Source organism: Ochotona curzoniae, unplaced genomic scaffold, assembly GCF_017591425.1.
Source record: "Ochotona curzoniae isolate NIBS_2020 unplaced genomic scaffold, NIBS_Ocur_1.0 contig_883, whole genome shotgun sequence".
NCBI classification, from domain to species: Eukaryota; Metazoa; Chordata; class Mammalia; order Lagomorpha; family Ochotonidae; genus Ochotona; species Ochotona curzoniae.
In genome coordinates, this window is record NW_024466599.1 from 5,983,213 (window position 1) to 6,000,930 (window position 17,718).

The 17,718-nt window shown below is 55.0% G+C and overlaps 1 protein-coding gene across 3 annotated transcripts in view; it reads left to right on the forward strand.

The window, feature by feature from the left end:
* ATP6V1C2 (ATPase H+ transporting V1 subunit C2) overlaps window positions 1-17,718 on the forward strand; it is a 39,268-nt gene that overhangs the window by 16,831 nt on the left and 4,719 nt on the right. For 2 of the 3 annotated variants that reach the window (XM_040992829.1, XM_040992827.1), the window contains exons 3-9: window positions 4,961-5,046; window positions 10,288-10,382; window positions 13,245-13,336; window positions 15,284-15,382; window positions 15,843-15,911; window positions 17,062-17,154; window positions 17,302-17,395. In XM_040992829.1, coding sequence (XP_040848763.1) covers window positions 4,961-5,046; window positions 10,288-10,382; window positions 13,245-13,336; window positions 15,284-15,382; window positions 15,843-15,911; window positions 17,062-17,154; window positions 17,302-17,395 — 628 coding nt within the window. Of the gene's footprint in view, window positions 1-4,960; window positions 5,047-5,302; window positions 5,333-10,287; window positions 10,383-13,244; window positions 13,337-15,283; window positions 15,383-15,842; window positions 15,912-17,061; window positions 17,155-17,301; window positions 17,396-17,718 lie in introns of all 3 variants that reach the window. The other variant, XM_040992828.1, reaches the window with a different exon arrangement.

Sequence of the window (17,718 nt, forward strand, 5' to 3'; positions counted from 1 at the left end):
CAGAGCACGCCACTCACCTGTTCCTTTATGCAATCGTTGCTTTGTTGATTTCAGTGGCCATGATTAGCTTGTTATCATGGACACACGCTTGTTATTTTTCAGAATCCACACCTGACCCTGTTGTTGACACTTCCAGATTGTTCTATGTGTACACAAATGTGCACGTGCTTTTAAAATTTTGCCTTTTTTTTTTTTTTTTTTGTCTAGACATGATTCTCACTGCAGATACTGCTGGCGATTGGCTCTGCCTGCCTGCTGTGGGAAGCTCGTGTTCTTGTGGCTATGCACGGGAGGCCTCTGGAAGAGACTTGTTGTGATCCTGTGTCCTGTGGGTCTCTGGCTGATGACATTGAGATATTGGCTTCCTGCTGGCTACAGCCGTGTGGTGTCAGCTGACCTTGCAACATGGGAGTCAGGGTAGCCGAAGGAAGGAATTCTAGAAGGGGAGTTGCTGCTGGCAATGTCAGGAGATGTCTTGAACACTTCCTGTCCGTGTGCACTGCCCAATCAGAGAGAAGCAGAGACAGAGAGACGGGGAGAGACAGAGGGAGACATCTTCCATTCTCTGGTTCACTCCCCAGATAGTTGTAACGGCAGAAGACAGGAGCCAGCAGCTTCATCTGGGTCTCCCACTTGGGTGCTGGGAATCCAGGCACTTCAGCCATCCTCTGCTGCCTTCCCAGGCATGTCAGCAGGAAGCTGGATGGGAAGTGGAGTAGCCGATTCACAAACTTGGGCCCATGTGGGATGCTGGGATTGCAGATGGTGCTTTAACCCAGTACATACGGCACAATTCTGGCCTCCAAACTGAGATTCTATATGTTTGACTCTGTCATGTCCTGGCCCAGCCCTGGGCAGCCACCCGTCTGTGTTCTGTCTGTGTGTGGGATCCCGCAGGCTTTGTGCTTTTGTTCCTGGGTTACTTTGCCCAGCTTGGTGGCCTCAAGGTATTATAGCACTTGGCGTTTCTACCCCTCCTAAGACTGCGTGATGCGGCAGTGTGGGGTAGATCACACTGGGTTTATCCAGAAATCTGTCATCTCTCCATGAGTGCTTGGGTTGTCCCCTTGTTTTAATATTGCTGTGCTTTATTTGTTTCATTTGTATTTTAATTTACTTCTACTTTCTGCTTACACGAGGAATACCGTAGAATGTGTCAATGCATAGATTGCAGGGACCCCAGGACCAGTGTTGCCAGCTTGGTGCCCCTTCCTTCAGGCATCGTTATGTAGACACTGAAATCATACCGGAAAAGCAAAATCACATCCTGCCCATGGCCAGCAGTTTTTACACTGTTCATTTCAATGTGATTTCAAAATCCCAGGAAAGTGTGCAAGACGCGGGAAAAGAGTTCCTGTGTCTTCCGCAGCACGTCAGCGTTCCCTTGGCCCCATGTCTTCCTGGAGTCTGGAACTGAGCTGCAGACGCATCTGTTAAGTCTGCAGAGGCGTGTATGCTTCCTAAAAGCCAGAACATCTTCTTGGGTCATCTCAGTGTGGCCATCAACATTATGCGTGCAGGGCCACCTGGCTGTCACCGCCATCTTTGCGGTGTGCTTTCCAGCCCAGGGCAATCTCACATTTTCTCAGATGGTGGTGATCTTGGGAGCAGCCTCTTATCTTTTTCAATGACTTGCCATGGCTCCTTAAGCCTCCTTCAGGATGGACCATGTTTAGGCTTTCCCTGACTTTCACGGCACACAGGTGTCTGAAGAGTTCAGGTTAAGTATTTTGTGAAAGCCTCCTTCACTTGATCTCATTGGCTGCTTCCCTCCCTCCCCGCCCCAGGTGAACTCTGGTAATGCACTCTAGGGGAGACCCCTCCACCTGAGCCTACAAGAAATTAGGCTCTTGTCCAAGGTGTATACTGCTGCTTCTCCTGGTTGGTCTTTCTTTTTCTCTCAAGACTTTATTCATTTTTATCGGAAAGTCAGATTTACAGAGAGAGAAATGTACGGACACAAGGTCAGCCTCCTGCTCGTGGCCAGGTGACTTTGCACACTCTCAGGCTGCAGGTACCGTCCAGCTCAAAGTGTTGTCTCCAGAACTGAGTCTCTTAAGCACCCAGAACTCCTATCAATCAATAAAATTTGAAAACAGATAGACAAGCCAGTTAAAAAAAAAAAAAAAAAACCAGCTGAGCAGCTGCACTTACCACCTACAGGGGGAAGAGAACAGCCATTTGTGGAGTCCACGAACACAAGACAAGGTGTCCAGTCTCCTGAGGATCAAAGAAATGCGAATCAGGACAGCCAGGAGATATAATTTTTCAGCTATCAGATTGGCAGGATTCAAAGAAATGCACAGTATCCACATTGGCGAAGGTTTCAGGAAGCAAGCATTTCCACATGGCATCAATGGGCACGTCCATGGGCTCCTGTATTAGAGGCGATGTGGCCTTGTTACAGCTCTGCCCCAGAGGTCTCTTAGCAACTGCACAGGTGGGCAGGGCGTTGATGTCACTGCAGTGTCCTGGCAAAAAGAGCCCAAGCAACCGTCCACTAGCAGGCATTAGTTAGGGCAGCCTTGCGTGGAACCACTGGGCAGTAAACAGGAAAGAGGAAACACTGGTGCTATTTGAAAAGGTGTTTGGTGTGGTCGGCATCATGAGAAAGGTAAACTAAACATGCCATATTGGGGCCAGCATTATGGTACAGCAGGAAAGCTGTGACTTGTGCTGGTTTGTGTCCTGGCTGCTCCACTTCCAATCTAGCTCCCCGATACTGTGGCTGGGAAAGCAGCAGAGAACAGCCAAATTGCTTCAGTCCCTGCTACCCACCCAGGGGGTGCAGATAAAGCTCTTGGCTTCAACTTGGCTCAGCCTAGCTCTTGTGGCTATTTGGGACATGAATAGAAGATGGACAATCTTGCTCTGTCTCTTCTTCTCTGTCTATGAATCTGACTTTCAAATAAATTGATGCATCCTTAAAAAACAAAACCCAGAAAACCAACCAACCACAACAACAACAACAACAACAAACCAAAAACGAACAACAACAAACCAGCACATGGATTCATAGGTTCCTCAGTCTGTGTGAGCAGGGAGCTGAGTCCTGGTTGTTCCACTTTTGATCCAGCTCCCTGTTAATGTGCCTGGGAAAGCAGCAGAAGATGGACTAAGTGCTTGGGCTTCCTGCTATGCATGTGAGAGAGCTGGAAGAAGCTCCTGGCTCCTGGTTTCAGCCTGGCCTAGTCCCTGGCCATTTCAGTCATTAGGAAAATAAACCAGGGGGTGGAAGATGAATCTGTGTGTATGCGTATGCATGCACATGTGTGTGTATCTGTCCTCTCTCTCTGTAATTGTGTGTGTAAATAATGCATCTGTTTTTTAAAAAGATTTATTTTTTTTTTAATTGGAAAGTCAGATTTACAGAGAGGAAGAGAGACAGAAGGGAAGATCTTCCATCAGATGATTCACTCCCCAAGTGGCCTCAATGGCCAGAACTGAGTCGATCCAAAGTCAGGAGTCCAGAGTGTCTTCCGGGTCTCCCATGCAGGTGCAGGGTCCCAAGGCTTTGGACCATCCGTTAGATTTTTTAGTTAAGATTTATTTATTTTTATGGTAAAGGTAGATCTACAAAGAGAAGAGACAGAAAGATATTCTGTCTACTGGTACACTCCCCACGTGACCGCAATGGCCAGAGCTGAGCTGATCCAAAGCCAGGAGCCAGGAGCTTGTTCCGGGCCTCTCACATGGTGCAGGGTCCCAAGGCTTTGGGCTGTCCTCTATTGCTTTCCCAGCCCACAAGCATGGAGCTGGATGGGAAGTAGAGCAGTTGGGATTGGGATTCCAGAGCATTAAAGGTGAGGGATTAACCACTAGGCTACCATGCTGCACTCTCTCTCTCTTTCCTTTTTGAAGATTGATTTATGTATTAGAAAGGCACAGCAAGAGACTGAGAGATCGTCCATCCACTGGGTCACTCCCAAAATGGCTGCAGCTGCTAGGCTGGGCCAGACTTAATCCCAGAGCCTCAAGCCTACCTCGCCACAGTACTTGTCCTGCTTCCTTGCTTTTGCTAGAGGCCTTTCCAGTTGTTTCTCTGACTCTGTTTCTGTGTCTGTGGCTTTGAGCTCTGAGTCTACCACAGGAGGTGACCTTGATTAAGGAGCTGGGTCCCTGCTCTGCAAACAGCATCTGCCTGGTAGGAGCTGTGAGATGTATAAATGGGCCTGCGGCAAAGATTAGGCCCCTCTGACCTGAGCATCTTGATCCTGGCTAGGCCTGTGTTCCAGTTGGATTCGTGACTGGTCAGCTTCCTGAAGCAGCCTCTGCTTGATGCTGCAAGACCAATGCCTGATTATTTACCTTAGTGCTGCCAGCAGTCCTCACTGTGGGCAGTATCTGACTTTTATAGGTGTGGAAAACTGAGGTCTGGAGAAAGTAAATCCACTTAGCCAAAATCACACATTTGAGCAACATCACAGTCAGGACACATTTGAGGCTTTTTACCCCACATCCTGTTCTTTCCTTTTATCATGCTTTCCTAAGCCTCCATCCAGTCTGGCTTTTTAGTTACAAATACAGCACAGGATCATAATAGGAAATGCAGAAAGCCAGGAGGTTTCCATGCAGCCGCCTGTCACTGAGTGTCCTGGTTATCTCCACCTGATGTAGTGCATGCCTTGCTCCTCCATATCAGGAGTTCTTTGTCGACCTCGTTTTCCATGGCAGCTGGGTAACCCCTGAGTAACTGTACCATCGTCAACTTGAACAATCCCCTATTGTCACACTTTCCCGATTAGACTCACACCAGCTATGCTGCAAAACACCTCTTTTAATTCAGAAAGGCTTTTCTGTTTGCCCTGCTTCCTTGAGACGTTTTTCCCAGAAGTGGAATTACTGGTTCAAAAACCATGCCCCTTCATAGGCCCTCTGCCTGCATTGCCCATCATTCCCCAAGGTGGCACCGTGTCCTGCTGCTTCCTGCTCTCACTGTCTTTTTCTTCTCTTCCAAAAGTCTCATAAAGAGAATGGCTCAGAGTGTGCTGGAAGTCCTGGAAGACTCAAAGGGAAAAGTCCAGGAGAATCTCCTGGCCAATGGAGGTAAGTGATGGGATGGCTTGTCTGTGGGGTTGTGCACTGGCTGGAGCCCTCACCAGTTGTCAGTGAAAGTTCTGAACTAGCAAGTTGGGCAAAGCTGTGCACTCTGCACTCAGCAGTACTGTTGTGCTTGGAGATATCTAAATGAGTGTGACTGATGCTTTGCTTCTGCTTGTTTGAGTGGACTGGTGGGAACATGCATGCTCCCATCTTTGGACTTGGCTTTGTGTGCCTAATACTCCACCTTCTTGCATTGCAGGTCTGAAGGAAAAAATGAAATGCTTAAAGAGTAGGTTGTGCCCAGCTTGCTGTGTGTGCTCAGTGTGACCCTGCATGTCCCTGGGAAGGTGGGGCATCTGTTTGGTCAGGGAAGTGCAGTGATCAGGGTGCAGCAATTTCTCAAGGAATATCTTCATTGTCTAATAATGATGTCGGTGCAACTCAGGCGGCCAGAGTTCTGTTTCTTTCCCTGACTTTCTCAGGCAGTTCAGTGTGTCACCAGCATGTGGGAGAGCTCTGGCCATGTGGAGCTGCAGGTGAACTTGTGTGTCCTGGCATGCATCTGCTGCTCACCTTGATGGTGGTCCTCAGGTCCCTTCCTTCCAGCAGCTCATCTGCCCAGCTTTGCTCTGTGTGGCCTTGGGCATGCCAGGTGTGAGCGTGAGAAGGGGCCATGTGCCTCTGGTGTTCTTCATTCCACTCCAATGATGGTATGAAACACGGGCATGATGTTAGGGCCAAGAGAAGTTCATATGGGTGAGAAGTTACCAAACAGTTCCCCAAATGCAGTCCGCATGTTACCCTGCTATTTGCTGTTCATTCTAAGAAAAAAAATTTTTTTGGCCAGGTGTCCAACTGATCTGTTTCCCACAAGGCAGCTTGTCTGCCTGTAGAGTGAAGGGCCGATCTAACACAAGGAACGCTGTTACCCTCCCTCCTTTCCTTCTTTTAATGGCAAATGACATCTTTTTAAAAATCTATTTACTTATTTATTTTCGCTTTATTTGGAAAGCAAAAAGAAAGGTGTGGGAAGATGGAGTAAGATATTCTGCAAGTGCTGAGCCAGGGTTAGGCCAGTTAGAAGCCAAGATTCTGGACTTCAGTCTGGATCTCCCACGTGGTCAGCAGGGACCCAACATCTGACCCATTACTGCAGCATCCCTGGGGGCATAGGGCGAGTGGAGTCAGGACTTGAGCCCACGCCTACTTTTTCTACATATAAGGAATTGATGTTTAGAACATGAGCGTTTACACTGCATTTAAGAGTGCCCATGATGTGCACCTTCTGCTCAAAATAGTGTTGTGTAATGCCAGATGCTGCTATGTGGTGGCTGTCCCCAGACATACGGCTGCAACTCTGAGAGCTGGCTATCTCTTGTTTCATTTCCTTGAGGCCTCCTCCAAGTTGGGTGCCAACCACTTCTGGGGCTGCAGTTTCCAGAGCAGGTTCTGTGAAGCAGTCCCAGGCCAAGACCCTGGTGCCACCTGTGCCAGCCCAGGTCCTGGTGGCTTGTTGAAGGCTGGGACAAGTCCTATGGTGTTGAGACCTTTCTAGACCTTCTGGATGTGATCCAAATGGCAGGCCTGGCCAGATGACTGACAGGGTCATCCAGGGGAGCTCACTGCCATTCCAGGTGGGATCTCGGTCACCTCCTCCAGGGCAATTTAGGACAACCATGAGCTGCCTGGGCAACGTGCCATGGCTTGGGTGAGTGGCTCAGTCTGGCCCTTTATGGAGTTAGTAATGATCACCCAGTCAGCTGTTAGGTTTCTTTGGACTCCGGTCTGTTGCCTGGCCTTGCTTTTACTTAAGAATGCTGGGCTAAGCAGGTGTGGGCTGTGTATTGTGTGTGTCCCTTTGGCATCCAAGTGATGGTTTCCTCTTGGGCCCTTCTGAGGACCAGGCTTCCTGACTTCTTATCCTGGACAGGAGTGGCCAGGCCCATCTTTCTCTGCAGTGAAGAGACAGGAGGGTAGGGGAGGGGTGGCGCATAGTCCCTGCATGGCATTGGATCCCTGACACCTGTGTGGAGGGGGCGGAGGGCCCTTGCAAGTGTGCCCTGGGCCAAGGTTCAGTATCTGGTTCTGGGACAAGATGAGGAGAGGGAGGGGTTGCAGTTACAAACTTCAGTAGCTCCTGCCTGATCCAGTATCCCCTTGGACTGTGCTAAGAGTCCATCAGGCCTGGGCATGCACTGGACCCTGGGAGGTGGTGTGGCTCAGACATGCAGCCTGAAGTCCAGGCCCACGGTGCCCTCTGTGCCATGCTGGGGTTGGGCCACCTGTGGTGGAGCTGTCAGAACTTGTGGAGGGGAGAGGGTGACGCCCTGAGAGGGCAGGACACTGGAACACATGAGACCAGGGCTTGGCCTGGGCCCTCAGCAACCTTGCCATGCCAGTCACAGCAGCCACCTGGTCATCAAGCTGAATGTTTTAAAGGCCCTTCTCTGCTGGGTGCTGTGTTGGGCTCCAGGACACACAGGCTCTACCCCTGTGGAGAAGCTGAACAGTGGCCACACATTGTCCCCACATCACAGAGCTCAACGGCCTCCCGGAGCCGGGTTCCCCAAACCCTGGATGCTGAAGGACCCAGGCAGCAGGGAGGAGCCTCATGTGACTTGGTGTGGCTGGGAGCTTTGCCAGGGAGGCCCATGTCCATCCTTGTGGCTGCCCTGATATGGTATCTCAGCCCACGGTGTGGTGCTTGCCCGACACCTGCCCACAGTGGGGTTCAGGTTGCTGTGTGCTGCAGGAGGCCCCCACCCCTGGAACTGTCCTGTCCAGCCTCTGACCACAGTCCCTGTTAGCATCTAGCCATCACCGATCGTTATCCCTAGACCTGGCTGTATCTGTGATGTCACAGTGCCAGGACTGATACCAAATTGGCCTTGGCCTGCTTGGGTGGAGTCCCCTACACCCTCATGTGAGAAGCTGAGCAGCAGAGGCCCATCTGGAGGCCACAAGTGCAAGGTCAGGTGCCTGCCTGGCCTGTGTGGTGCAGAGGGTAGCCTTCTTGCCAGGTCCCCATTGGCCTTCCCTGGACTGTGCTGGCGGACAGAGCACAGCCCAGCTCCATCATGCCCTTTTGTCTAAGGACATGAGGCCTGTTGGGCTGAGGCCCCGCCCTCCGTGCCTTAGAGGTACCCAGGCCCTGACTCACCATCAGTGATGTCAATGTAGAAACTCAATTCTTCCCGCTTGGGCAATCTGGGCAGTTTCTGAGCATGACTCTCAAGCAGGGCACAGCTTAGTCCCCTTAGCACCCTCACGTGGACTCAGCGTGGAAGGCAAGCACGGTGCCCTCTGCCTGCCAGCAAGGGTGACATCTAGACTGCGCGGCTTGTATAGTGGTGTTGGTTATGTAACTCGCTGTGTTGGAGTGTCGCATCTGTGGAGTGGGGATAATGAGAGTACTTAATGGAGATGAGCAGTGACTTAAATGAGTGACTCACACACCCTCCCCCACAGGAGCTGTCAGCCTCCCTGCCTTCCGTGAGTGTAAGGCGTGGAGTAGGTGGCTCTGTCCCAGGTCCATCCCCTCCTAGTCTACTCCTCTGGCGCTTGTCCGCCCACATGCCAGCCCCAGCCTGTCCCTTGCCGAACTCCTCTCTTCTCACCTCTGCGCTGTCCCTGCTGCCTGCTCTGTGGCTACCTGGCATAGTGCGTGTCCCTCTCGTGTCCCCAGCCTGCGTATCCAGCCTCCTCCCCAGTGGGGCCTTGCCATGGCCCCCCACTGCTCCTTCAACAGTGTGTCCCCCCTCCCTGTCAGCCCCTCATGCCCCTCCACGCCACCTTTCTTCAGTTTGTTTCTGCAGCAGCCATAGAGGAAACCTGCAGGGTATGCCGGCACCGTGAGGAACTGGGTGGTGGCCCATCCAGCACTGCTGTCTGAGTGGGCATGGAGTGGTATTGACAGTGATGCAGGATGGGAGTTGTAGGCACAACCCTGATGATGACCCTCAGCAGGTCCTGGTCCTGCTGCCCAGCCCCCTCTGGAACACTTGGCACTGCAAGTGCTATCTGCCTGACACTGTACCCTTTGACACAGGTCCTGTGTCAGCTCTGTTGCTTCTGGCCTCTGTCTCAGCGAGGCTGCAGAACACTTCCTGGGGGCAGCTGCGCCGGCCTGCGTCCTCCCAGCTCCCACCCTCTCCATCACAACTTGCTGGAGGCTCTTGTTTGCCTGGTGGTCTCCTAGCAAGCTGAGATCTTGGAGTCGGGTGTGCAGGGGGTGCAGGGGAGGGTGTCCAATGCCCAGTAGGGCAGGGGCTGTGTGCATGGTGATGTGCTGGGAAGCACAGGCTGGCACGGAGCTGAGGCTGGAAGCCCACCCGTGAGGGAGACCCCTTAGGTTGCTGGGAGGATTCTAGCAGCTCCTGCAGCTAGGAACACCTGCGGCATCAGCTCTTGACCTTGGAGCAGGTGCATTGAAGCAGGCTCAGTGAGGATGCTGGAGCAGGCACGGGTTGGGGCTCCCCAAGCTCAGGGAAGGGGGCCCAGCTGGTTACGAACTTGCACATGATCTGTTGCATGCTGCGTGTCTCTGAACTCCACTCTGCTTGCTGCATTGCCTCTCATGGTGGGGCAGAAACACCTTGAGGTGAGGGCTTTTGTTGGTGGGGAAAGAAATGGGGAAAAGCAAGGTAGTGCCTTGTGCTCACTGGGAAGGGTTCAGGCTGAATCTGTGGCCACAGCACCCTGACTGTCCGTTTCCTCCCATCTCAGAAGCCAAGCAGGGTTAGGCCTGGTTAGTTCTCCAGCATCTAGTCCTGTGGGGAGAGCTGCCCCCGCTGAAAGGTTTTGCTGATACTCACAATGCCTGCTGTGAACTTGACAGTGCAGGCTGGAGACATCCAGTGCTGGGTTCAGAAGGGACTTGTGATGGGTCCTGGCTACGTGTTCTCCAGCCTGCCTTTGAGGAACCCTGAAACAGCATGGTACCCAGAGGGCGACGTGGCCCAGACGGCTGGTGAATGCCAAGTTGGCCTGATGGCTGGACATACTGTACAATCCTGGGTGGCAGTCCCGTGGTGCACCTGCTGCAGGACTCCTGGCCTGGCCTGTTCCTGTGGTGTGGAGAGGGGCATGGGTGCTGTCACCCCTGGGCAGTGCGTTCCCCCTTGGAACCCTGGGTCTGCCCGTTGGCATCTACTGGTTGCCTCCATGGGTGGCCAGGCCCGTGCTTGGCTGTGTGAAGAGACGGAGACCCCTTCTCTTGGGTGAGCTATGTCTTTGTTCTTCCAGTGGACCTCACATCCTTTGTGACTCACTTCGAATGGGACATGGCCAAGTACCCCGTGAAGCAGCCACTGGCGGGTGTGGTGGACACTCTGGCAAAGGTGAGAGGGGTGCTCTCTGGGGACCTCGGCCTCTGAGGGCAGAAGTAGATCCTGGCCACGTGGTCTGCAGAGGCTGCCATGGGGACTCTGGGTTTCTGGGGTGTGGCCTCTGCTGTGCCTGGGCAGCATCCGGCCTTGGGGTTTCTGGGCAGCTCTGGACAGAACTGGGCTCCCCCATGCTTCCCATCCCTCTCCTCCGGGATACCCCACACTATGGCAGTTGGGAGTTGAGCCCTCAAATGTTGGGGAGTTTAGCTCTACCCTGCCTTACCCCTTGAGTGCCTGGTCTGGCTTCAGTGGAGTCCGTTGAGTCAGCTCATTGCTCAAGCTCCCCAGTCAGCTGTCTGCTCGTCTGCAGTTCCTGCAAGGGGGCAGTACAGCCCCACAGCACAGGTTCCTGGAGAGGGTGACCTTTGGCCCTCCTCGCCTGTCCCTGCTGCCATCACACCCTGAGCCCTCACCGTCCTCCCCTACCAGCCTGCAGTTGGGAGTGCATCCCAGAGTGCCAGGATCAAAGACTTGGGGGGCTTCTGGATGTCCTCCCCGAGCCCAGGCAGGGCACCAGCTGCCAGGCCCCTGGAGAGGTGGGACCAGGAGACCGGGGAATCCAGGTGAAGTTCCCTGGGTGAGTGCTGCTTGCCTCACAAGGGGTAGGCCCCGCCTGGGACAATTGGACAGTGATTCCAAAAGGCACCTGTGCCAGGTGTGGCTTCTGGCAGAGTGTGTAGCCAATGCCCCTTCCCCAGATCCAGAATCATGGAGTTCCTTGTGGACTGACCCAGGCCAGCTGCCCTGAGTTCCAGCAGGAAAGCCCCTCCTTAGCCTGTGCACCTGATGGTGGGGGCAGAGAGTGGCTGTGCAGGAGGCTTGAGTTGGGGGCAGCCCAGAGTAACTGGTCAGCCAGCGGGGAGTGTGGGGAGGGAGGACCCAGGCTTTGATCACATGGCAGGCATGCTCTCAGCCTGCAGGGGCAGCTGGGAGCTCCAGGTCCCTGACCCCAGGTGAGGAGGGGCAGAGGACTGAGTTGTGAGTCATGAGGCTCGAGGCTCAGAGGCAGCAGAGGCAGTGGCCCTGGGTCCTGGTGCTCTCAGCACTGCCCCCAGGCACTGGGAGCATGCATGGGGCACGCCTAGCTCCTGCTTTGTTTTCTGCCCGAGGAGACTGAATCTATCCACGAATGCCTGTGTTACCTCCCTATGGCTCTTTGAACATTGAGCCCAGCGCGGTTAGCGAGCTGGTGTCGGGTCACCAGCCAGGCCATATGTGCGGTGGGGACTGCAGTTTCAAGCCCCAGGTCCCTGAGCTGCTGTCTGTTGACTTCTGGTAAAATCAGGAAAACAAGGAAGTCAAGTGACTTTATCATTTTTTTTTCTTTTTATAAAAGGAAATTAGAATAGTTTGGAAAACACTTTCCATACGTTGTACCCGTATCCACTTCCTGTTCTTGATGCTGCACCGTGGTGTGGGGTGCTGGGCTTGGCTGGGCAGCACGGGGAACGTTGTGTGGTCGCACAGCAGAGCTGGCTGGCACAGCATAGCGGCCTGTGGCATCTGGCTGTGGTCCTGTATACTGTGTGGCTGCATCGTAGAGTTGCCTGGTACAGTTGCACATCTCTAATGGGAACACCTGAATCTGAAATCAATTTGAAATCAGTAGGGACAGACTTGACTTCAAAGACATGACTTCAAAGGTGGAAAATGACTCACCTGACCTCATGTGAGGGGGTTGCATTCAACACACAGGTGTCCTGGAGGTGTGTGTAAGATCACCTTCATGAGTGTAACTTAGGACACATGCGTGAGTTTCATGTTTAGACTTAGGTCCTGTTCCCAGAGAACTCTTTATTTATTTATTTATGCAAATATTCAAATGTTGCAAAGTCTAAAAAAATTCAAAGTTCATCTAGTCACAAGACTTTTTGTCAAGTACTTTGTATAGTCTAGTTATGAAGTTGTATCATTTTTTTAAAGTTTTGTTTATTTTTATTTGAAAGGCAGATTTAGAGAAGGAGAGACAGACAGCTCTTCTATCCACTGGTTCACTCCGCAAATGGCCACAAAGGCCAGAGCTGAGCCGTCCTGAAGCCAGGTCTCCCACGCAGGTGCAAGTCATGGCTTGAACATCCTCTGCTGGTTTTCTAGGCTCTAGGAAGGGAGCTGGGGTGGAAGTGGAGTAGCTAGGACTTGAGCTGGTGCCCTTGACTTTGTCATGCAGTTGGTGCTGGCTGAGAGTGGGTCCTCCTGCAGGGACATGGTCAGACTGAGCCCGCTGGTCTGCCCAGCATGCTTATCGCAAGTTGCAATCCCTGCCTCCCACCATGCGGCAGTGGCCGCCAGCTGCACCACATCTGTTCCCACCTGGCCCTCTGCCCGTGAAGTGATACACAGCCCTAGGGCCCAGGAGGGCCTCATGGAGGCGGGAACACGTGGCTTAGCACGTGGTCAGGGCATCCGTATGGGCATTGACCTAGTGAGGCTCTTGGGCTGCAGGTGATCCTTACCAGGGATGCTGTGCTTTGGGGGTTCGTGATAGCAGCTGGAGCCCTAGCGAGGTAGTGGGGGGCACTCCCTGTGGGCAGGACTCACAGAAGAACCGACTTGGGGTGCTCTACCTACAGCTGTCACCGTCCTGAGGACTACCCCAAGCTGGGTCTGCTGTACAATCTGCTTGGACTTGGCTTACTCTGGCTGTGATTCCTTGGGCACAAGTGTAGGGTAGGGGCTTCGCCCTGAGCCCGCCTGGACCCCTGGCTGGAGCTGCTGCTTTACTTCGAACTCCATAAGCAGTCTGTAGCCATGGGGTGAGCTCTGCCTGCCGCCTCCATGCTCACGGTCACCAGGGCTGTCTCCTTTCCCATGCAGCAACTGGCGCAGATTGAGACTGACCTGAAGTCCCGCACGGCTGCCTACAGCACCCTCAAGGCCACCCTGGAGAACCTGGAGAAGAAATCCATGTACGTATCTGAGTCTTGCTCTTGGCCTTGCATTCCCCTTTCCCATCACTGGGGTCCTAGGAGTCTATGCCCATGCACAGGAGTGACAGTGAGACAGAAAGAGCCCTGTGCAGGATAGGGCTGTGTGCAGAGAGGGCTGTATGCAGAGGGTACTGTGCAGGATCGGGCTGTGTGCAGAGAGGGCTGTGTGCAGAGGGTCCTGTGCAGGATCGGGCTGTATGCAGAGAGGGCTGTGTGCAGAGAGGGTCATGTGCAGGATAGGGCTGTGTGCAGAGAGGGCTGTGTGCAGGGACGGGGCCGTGTGCAGAGAGGGCTGTGTGCAGAGAGGGCTATGTGCAGAGAGGGCCATGTGCAGGATTGGGCTGTGTGCAGAGAGGGCCATGTGCAGGATTGGGCTGTGTGCAGAGAAGGCTGTGTGCAGAGAGGGCCATGTGCAGGGACGGGGCCGTGTGCAGAGAGGGCCATGTGCAGAGAGGGCTGTGTCCAGGGCTATGTGCAGAGAAGACTGTATGTAGAGACAGGGCCAGATGCTGAGGTGGTTGGTTGCACCTCTCTGGAGGCACCTGGAGGAGAATGTGATGCTTCTGGTCCATACATGCCCCCCGCTTCCCATCCAGCACTTGAGCTGCTGCCCTTCCTTTCCTCCCATGGACGCTCTCCCGGGAGGGTGGGATGTCCAGGCCTGGCCCTCGGAGAGAAGCAGAGTGCACTGTGGGCCCTGAAACCTGGGGCACAGGAGCTTCAGGGACCCTGGCACCTTCCCCAGTTGCTCGAAGGGAGCCAAATGCTGCATCAGTGAGAAAGTGGGTTGTCTGTGGTGGGGGTTCTCTGGGTGGTGGTGAGCGCCCTGTGGCTGGGGGTGTGCAAGGGGAAGCTGCAGGGGCCTGGGCGGGGCAAACGTGGAGGAGGCAGCTCCAAGTGTCCTCCACCTCAAGGGACCCTCGAGGTGGGTTGCCTGACTTCACAGAACACCTGGGGTGTGGGCCAGGCAGATGAGAACCCTGTGTGAAGGCCTTGGGGCAGGTCAGGCTGTCATGCAGCCCGGTGCCAGCCCTGAGGGCTGCCCACTCAAAGCCCTGGAGAATCACCCTGGGGTACTCGGTGCTCCATGGCGTGAGGCGCATGCAGGGCGTGACCGGGTGGTGTGTGCTTGGCAAACTCCGACTGTGCCCTGGAGCTGCACTAAGCCATCAGGGTGCAGACAGCAGCAAAAAGCAGCCCCTGGTACTGACTCAGCACACGCCTGAAAAGCGGCCTCGTACTGGGCTTGTGGAAGAAAGCAGAGAAGGATGCTGAGGTCCATGGAGGACATGGACATGCCTGCAGCAGCTCTGGGGTCCTGTCCACTGCCATGTAGTGCAGGAAGCAGTCAGGGGGCAACCAGGCAAGCGTGCACCCTCCGCCTGAGCGTCTCTGGGAGCTGGGATCCTGCCCTTGGTCTTGGGTGAACACATGAGGACTTGATGGAGAGGCGGACTGTCCCAGCTGGGTGCAAATGCTGTGTTTGGTGCCAACAGCCAGACCATGGGCGCTAACTGTGAATGGTCATTAGAGCAGCACCCCCTGCTTGGCCCAGGACCTTCATTCCTGGGGTCCCTGTGCGAGGCTGCTTGGGACGGGTGTCTCCTGGCTGCGGAACCAAAGAGTCTGTAAAGTGAGCCTGATCTCTCAGGGCCCATCTCGGCTGAGGCTGCCGGCACTGACACCTGAGGCTCTTGAGCCACTGGCTCACCACCGGCAGCGGGTGGCTCGCGCCAGGGCACAGCAGGGCATGCTGGTGTTGGGTTCTGCAGCCCCTCCCATGCCTGGTGATAGCACCTGGGTCCCTGCCAAGCTCCCATCCACAGAGGGGAGGGAGGGGAGGAGGTGGCTGCACAGGGTGGGCCAACAGCCAGGGCCAGTGGGAGTGGTGGCTGACCACAGGCCCTTGGTCCCTGTCCCTTTCAGGGGGAACCTATTCACTCGGACTCTGAGCGACATCGTGAGCAAGGAAGACTTCGTGTTGGATTCTGAGTACCTCATCACACTGCTGGTCATCGTCCCCAAGTATGTGGGTGGGAAGGGGCAGGAGCATTGGCCTGTCGCTGAAGAGCCGGGTAGCCCCAGTGGCTAGCAGTCTCGCCTTCCGTCGGAGTCTGGGGGGCGAGGCAGAGCAGCCCCCTCTGGCCTGACTTCAGGGAAGCGGTGTTCCTGCTGGGGCCCCTGGGCAGACGGAGTTATTGCAGCAGTGGTAGAAGCCACTGCTTACCGTACACCTGCTGTGGGCCTGGAGCCTCCCAGTCATTTCTTGTCAGGCTCCCGTACAGGGAAGCTAGCTCGAGCTCATCCTGCTGCAGCCCAGCCCATCCCTCTCGCCCCTTTCAGCCTGTCCTGGCAGGGACTCACTGCAGCCACAGCAGGGCTTCGGGATATCAGGGCTCCTTTCAGGCCTGCCCCTGCTCACTTAGAGTGGGAGGGGTGTTGGTGCTGGCTGCCCAGATCCCTCAACGGTGCCTGCTTCTTGCAGACCAAGCTACATGCAATGGCAGAAAACCTATGAATCCCTCTCGGACATGGTGGTCCCTCGGTCGACCAAGTAAGTGGGGCATGCCCCAGGTAACCCTAGGAGTGGATTGGGGAGGGCAGATGCCCTGGGTATGAGGCACCAGGACCATTCTGCACCCTCTGCCTCTCATTCTTAGCTTGGTGCTGGGGTCTCGTGTGTACCTGGCTCCAGTGACTGCCTGGGAACTGGCCACCTGCAGGACACAAAGGCCGTCTCAGTGGGTGACCTGTAGGGATCAGGGCAGGAAGGCATGGGTCATGGCTGTGTCCACTGGGATGTTGACCCTGCGGGCCTGCAGTCTGTGCCCTGGGAGGGAGTTGTCACCTGTGTGTCAATTGCCTGATAGTTTAGGTGGGCTGGCTGCTGCCAGTGTAGTGTTGTGCACATCTGAATTTGTTGTGGTTTGAAGAGCACTCCGATTGGGCCTGCCCATGCTCCTGCCTTACCACATACTGGATGGCAGCCTGCCCACCTGACCTCCCTGGAGGCTTCTTCCTGGGGCACCTGCTGGCAGCTGGGCTCTCCCAGGAGGTTGTCAGTAGCTAAGCCGAGGGGTATAGAGAACAGGATGGCCACAGCCTGGGGTCACAGGGAAAAATGGTGGCAGTTGGCAATTGGTCTGCAGAGAGGAGGAGAAGGAGCGGGGTTTGCAGGGGGTCAGCTGGAGTGGCCCTCCGGGCATTTGTGTCCCAGGTATGCCAAGCACCATGGAGCTGGGCTCAGCAGGTGGCTCTGCCTCTTGGGCTAGAGTCCTCAGGCCCTGCGTTGTCAGAGGGTGAGCACACAGGTGATCTGAGGTGATCTGCTCCTCCAGGCAGGGAAGGTGACTAGGCCAGCATACGCAGGGGACACGTCCTGGGCCCAAGGACACCCATTGTCAGGGTCTTCCTCCAATCCCTGGACCCATATTATGTTGTTGGGGATGCTGAGTGGCTAGGTGGGTTGTCCAGCTGGGACTTTGTGATACAGCAGATACAATGCCTGGGGAGGCATTGGAGCTTATTCCAAATGAGCCTCACTGTGACCCAGTTATCATGGGGGCAGGGAGGAGCGCCGAGGACCCAGCCTGGAGGGGGTGTGAAGGGACAAGCCCGGGTTAGGAAATGCCAGGGGCTGCCCTGGGTGCAGCGTGGCCAGGGGTGTGACCCTGGCTCCAGTGGGTGAATGCCTCTCCCGACAGGCTGATTGCCGAGGACGGTGAGGGCGGCCTCTTCACCGTGACTCTGTTTCGGAAAGTGATTGATGATTTCAAAATCAAAGCGAAAGAAAACAAGTGAGGATGAGGTGGCGCTGGCTCCTGGGGGAGCGAGTGTGGGTGGGTGGGAGTGGGGTCTGGCTGGTATGCCTTGGCGGGTTGGGGAGGGGGTCTCTGCTCTGCCTGGAAGCTTCTTGGTGCCAAGTCCTGGTTCTGGCTCGGAAGGTTCACTGTGCGTGAGTTCTACTATGATGAGAACGAGATCAAAAGGGAGAGGGACGAGATGACCCGGCTGCTGTCTGATAAGAAGCAACAGTATGTGAGTACAGCCCCCCACCCCAGCCCGCAGCCCGTCCCTGGAGCCCACCACTGCAACGGGGTCCAAGCCCCTCCCCATTGGGGCTGCCAGAGTGGAGTCCCTGGAAGAGGAGGGCAAGAGGGATACAGATCAGCTGAGGTGCCCAGGGTGTTGGCGCCTTCCATGGAGGGTGGGGCATGGCGATGCTGCCTGGGCTACGGCTGGATGGTGGGGCTTGCAGTGTGAGCACCATTTGCAGTGCCTGTCCCTGGCCGTGGGCTTCCAGGTGTCAGCAGTACCTGCCTTTCCTCCCTGGCTCCTTAGCATGGAGACTTCCAGCCATG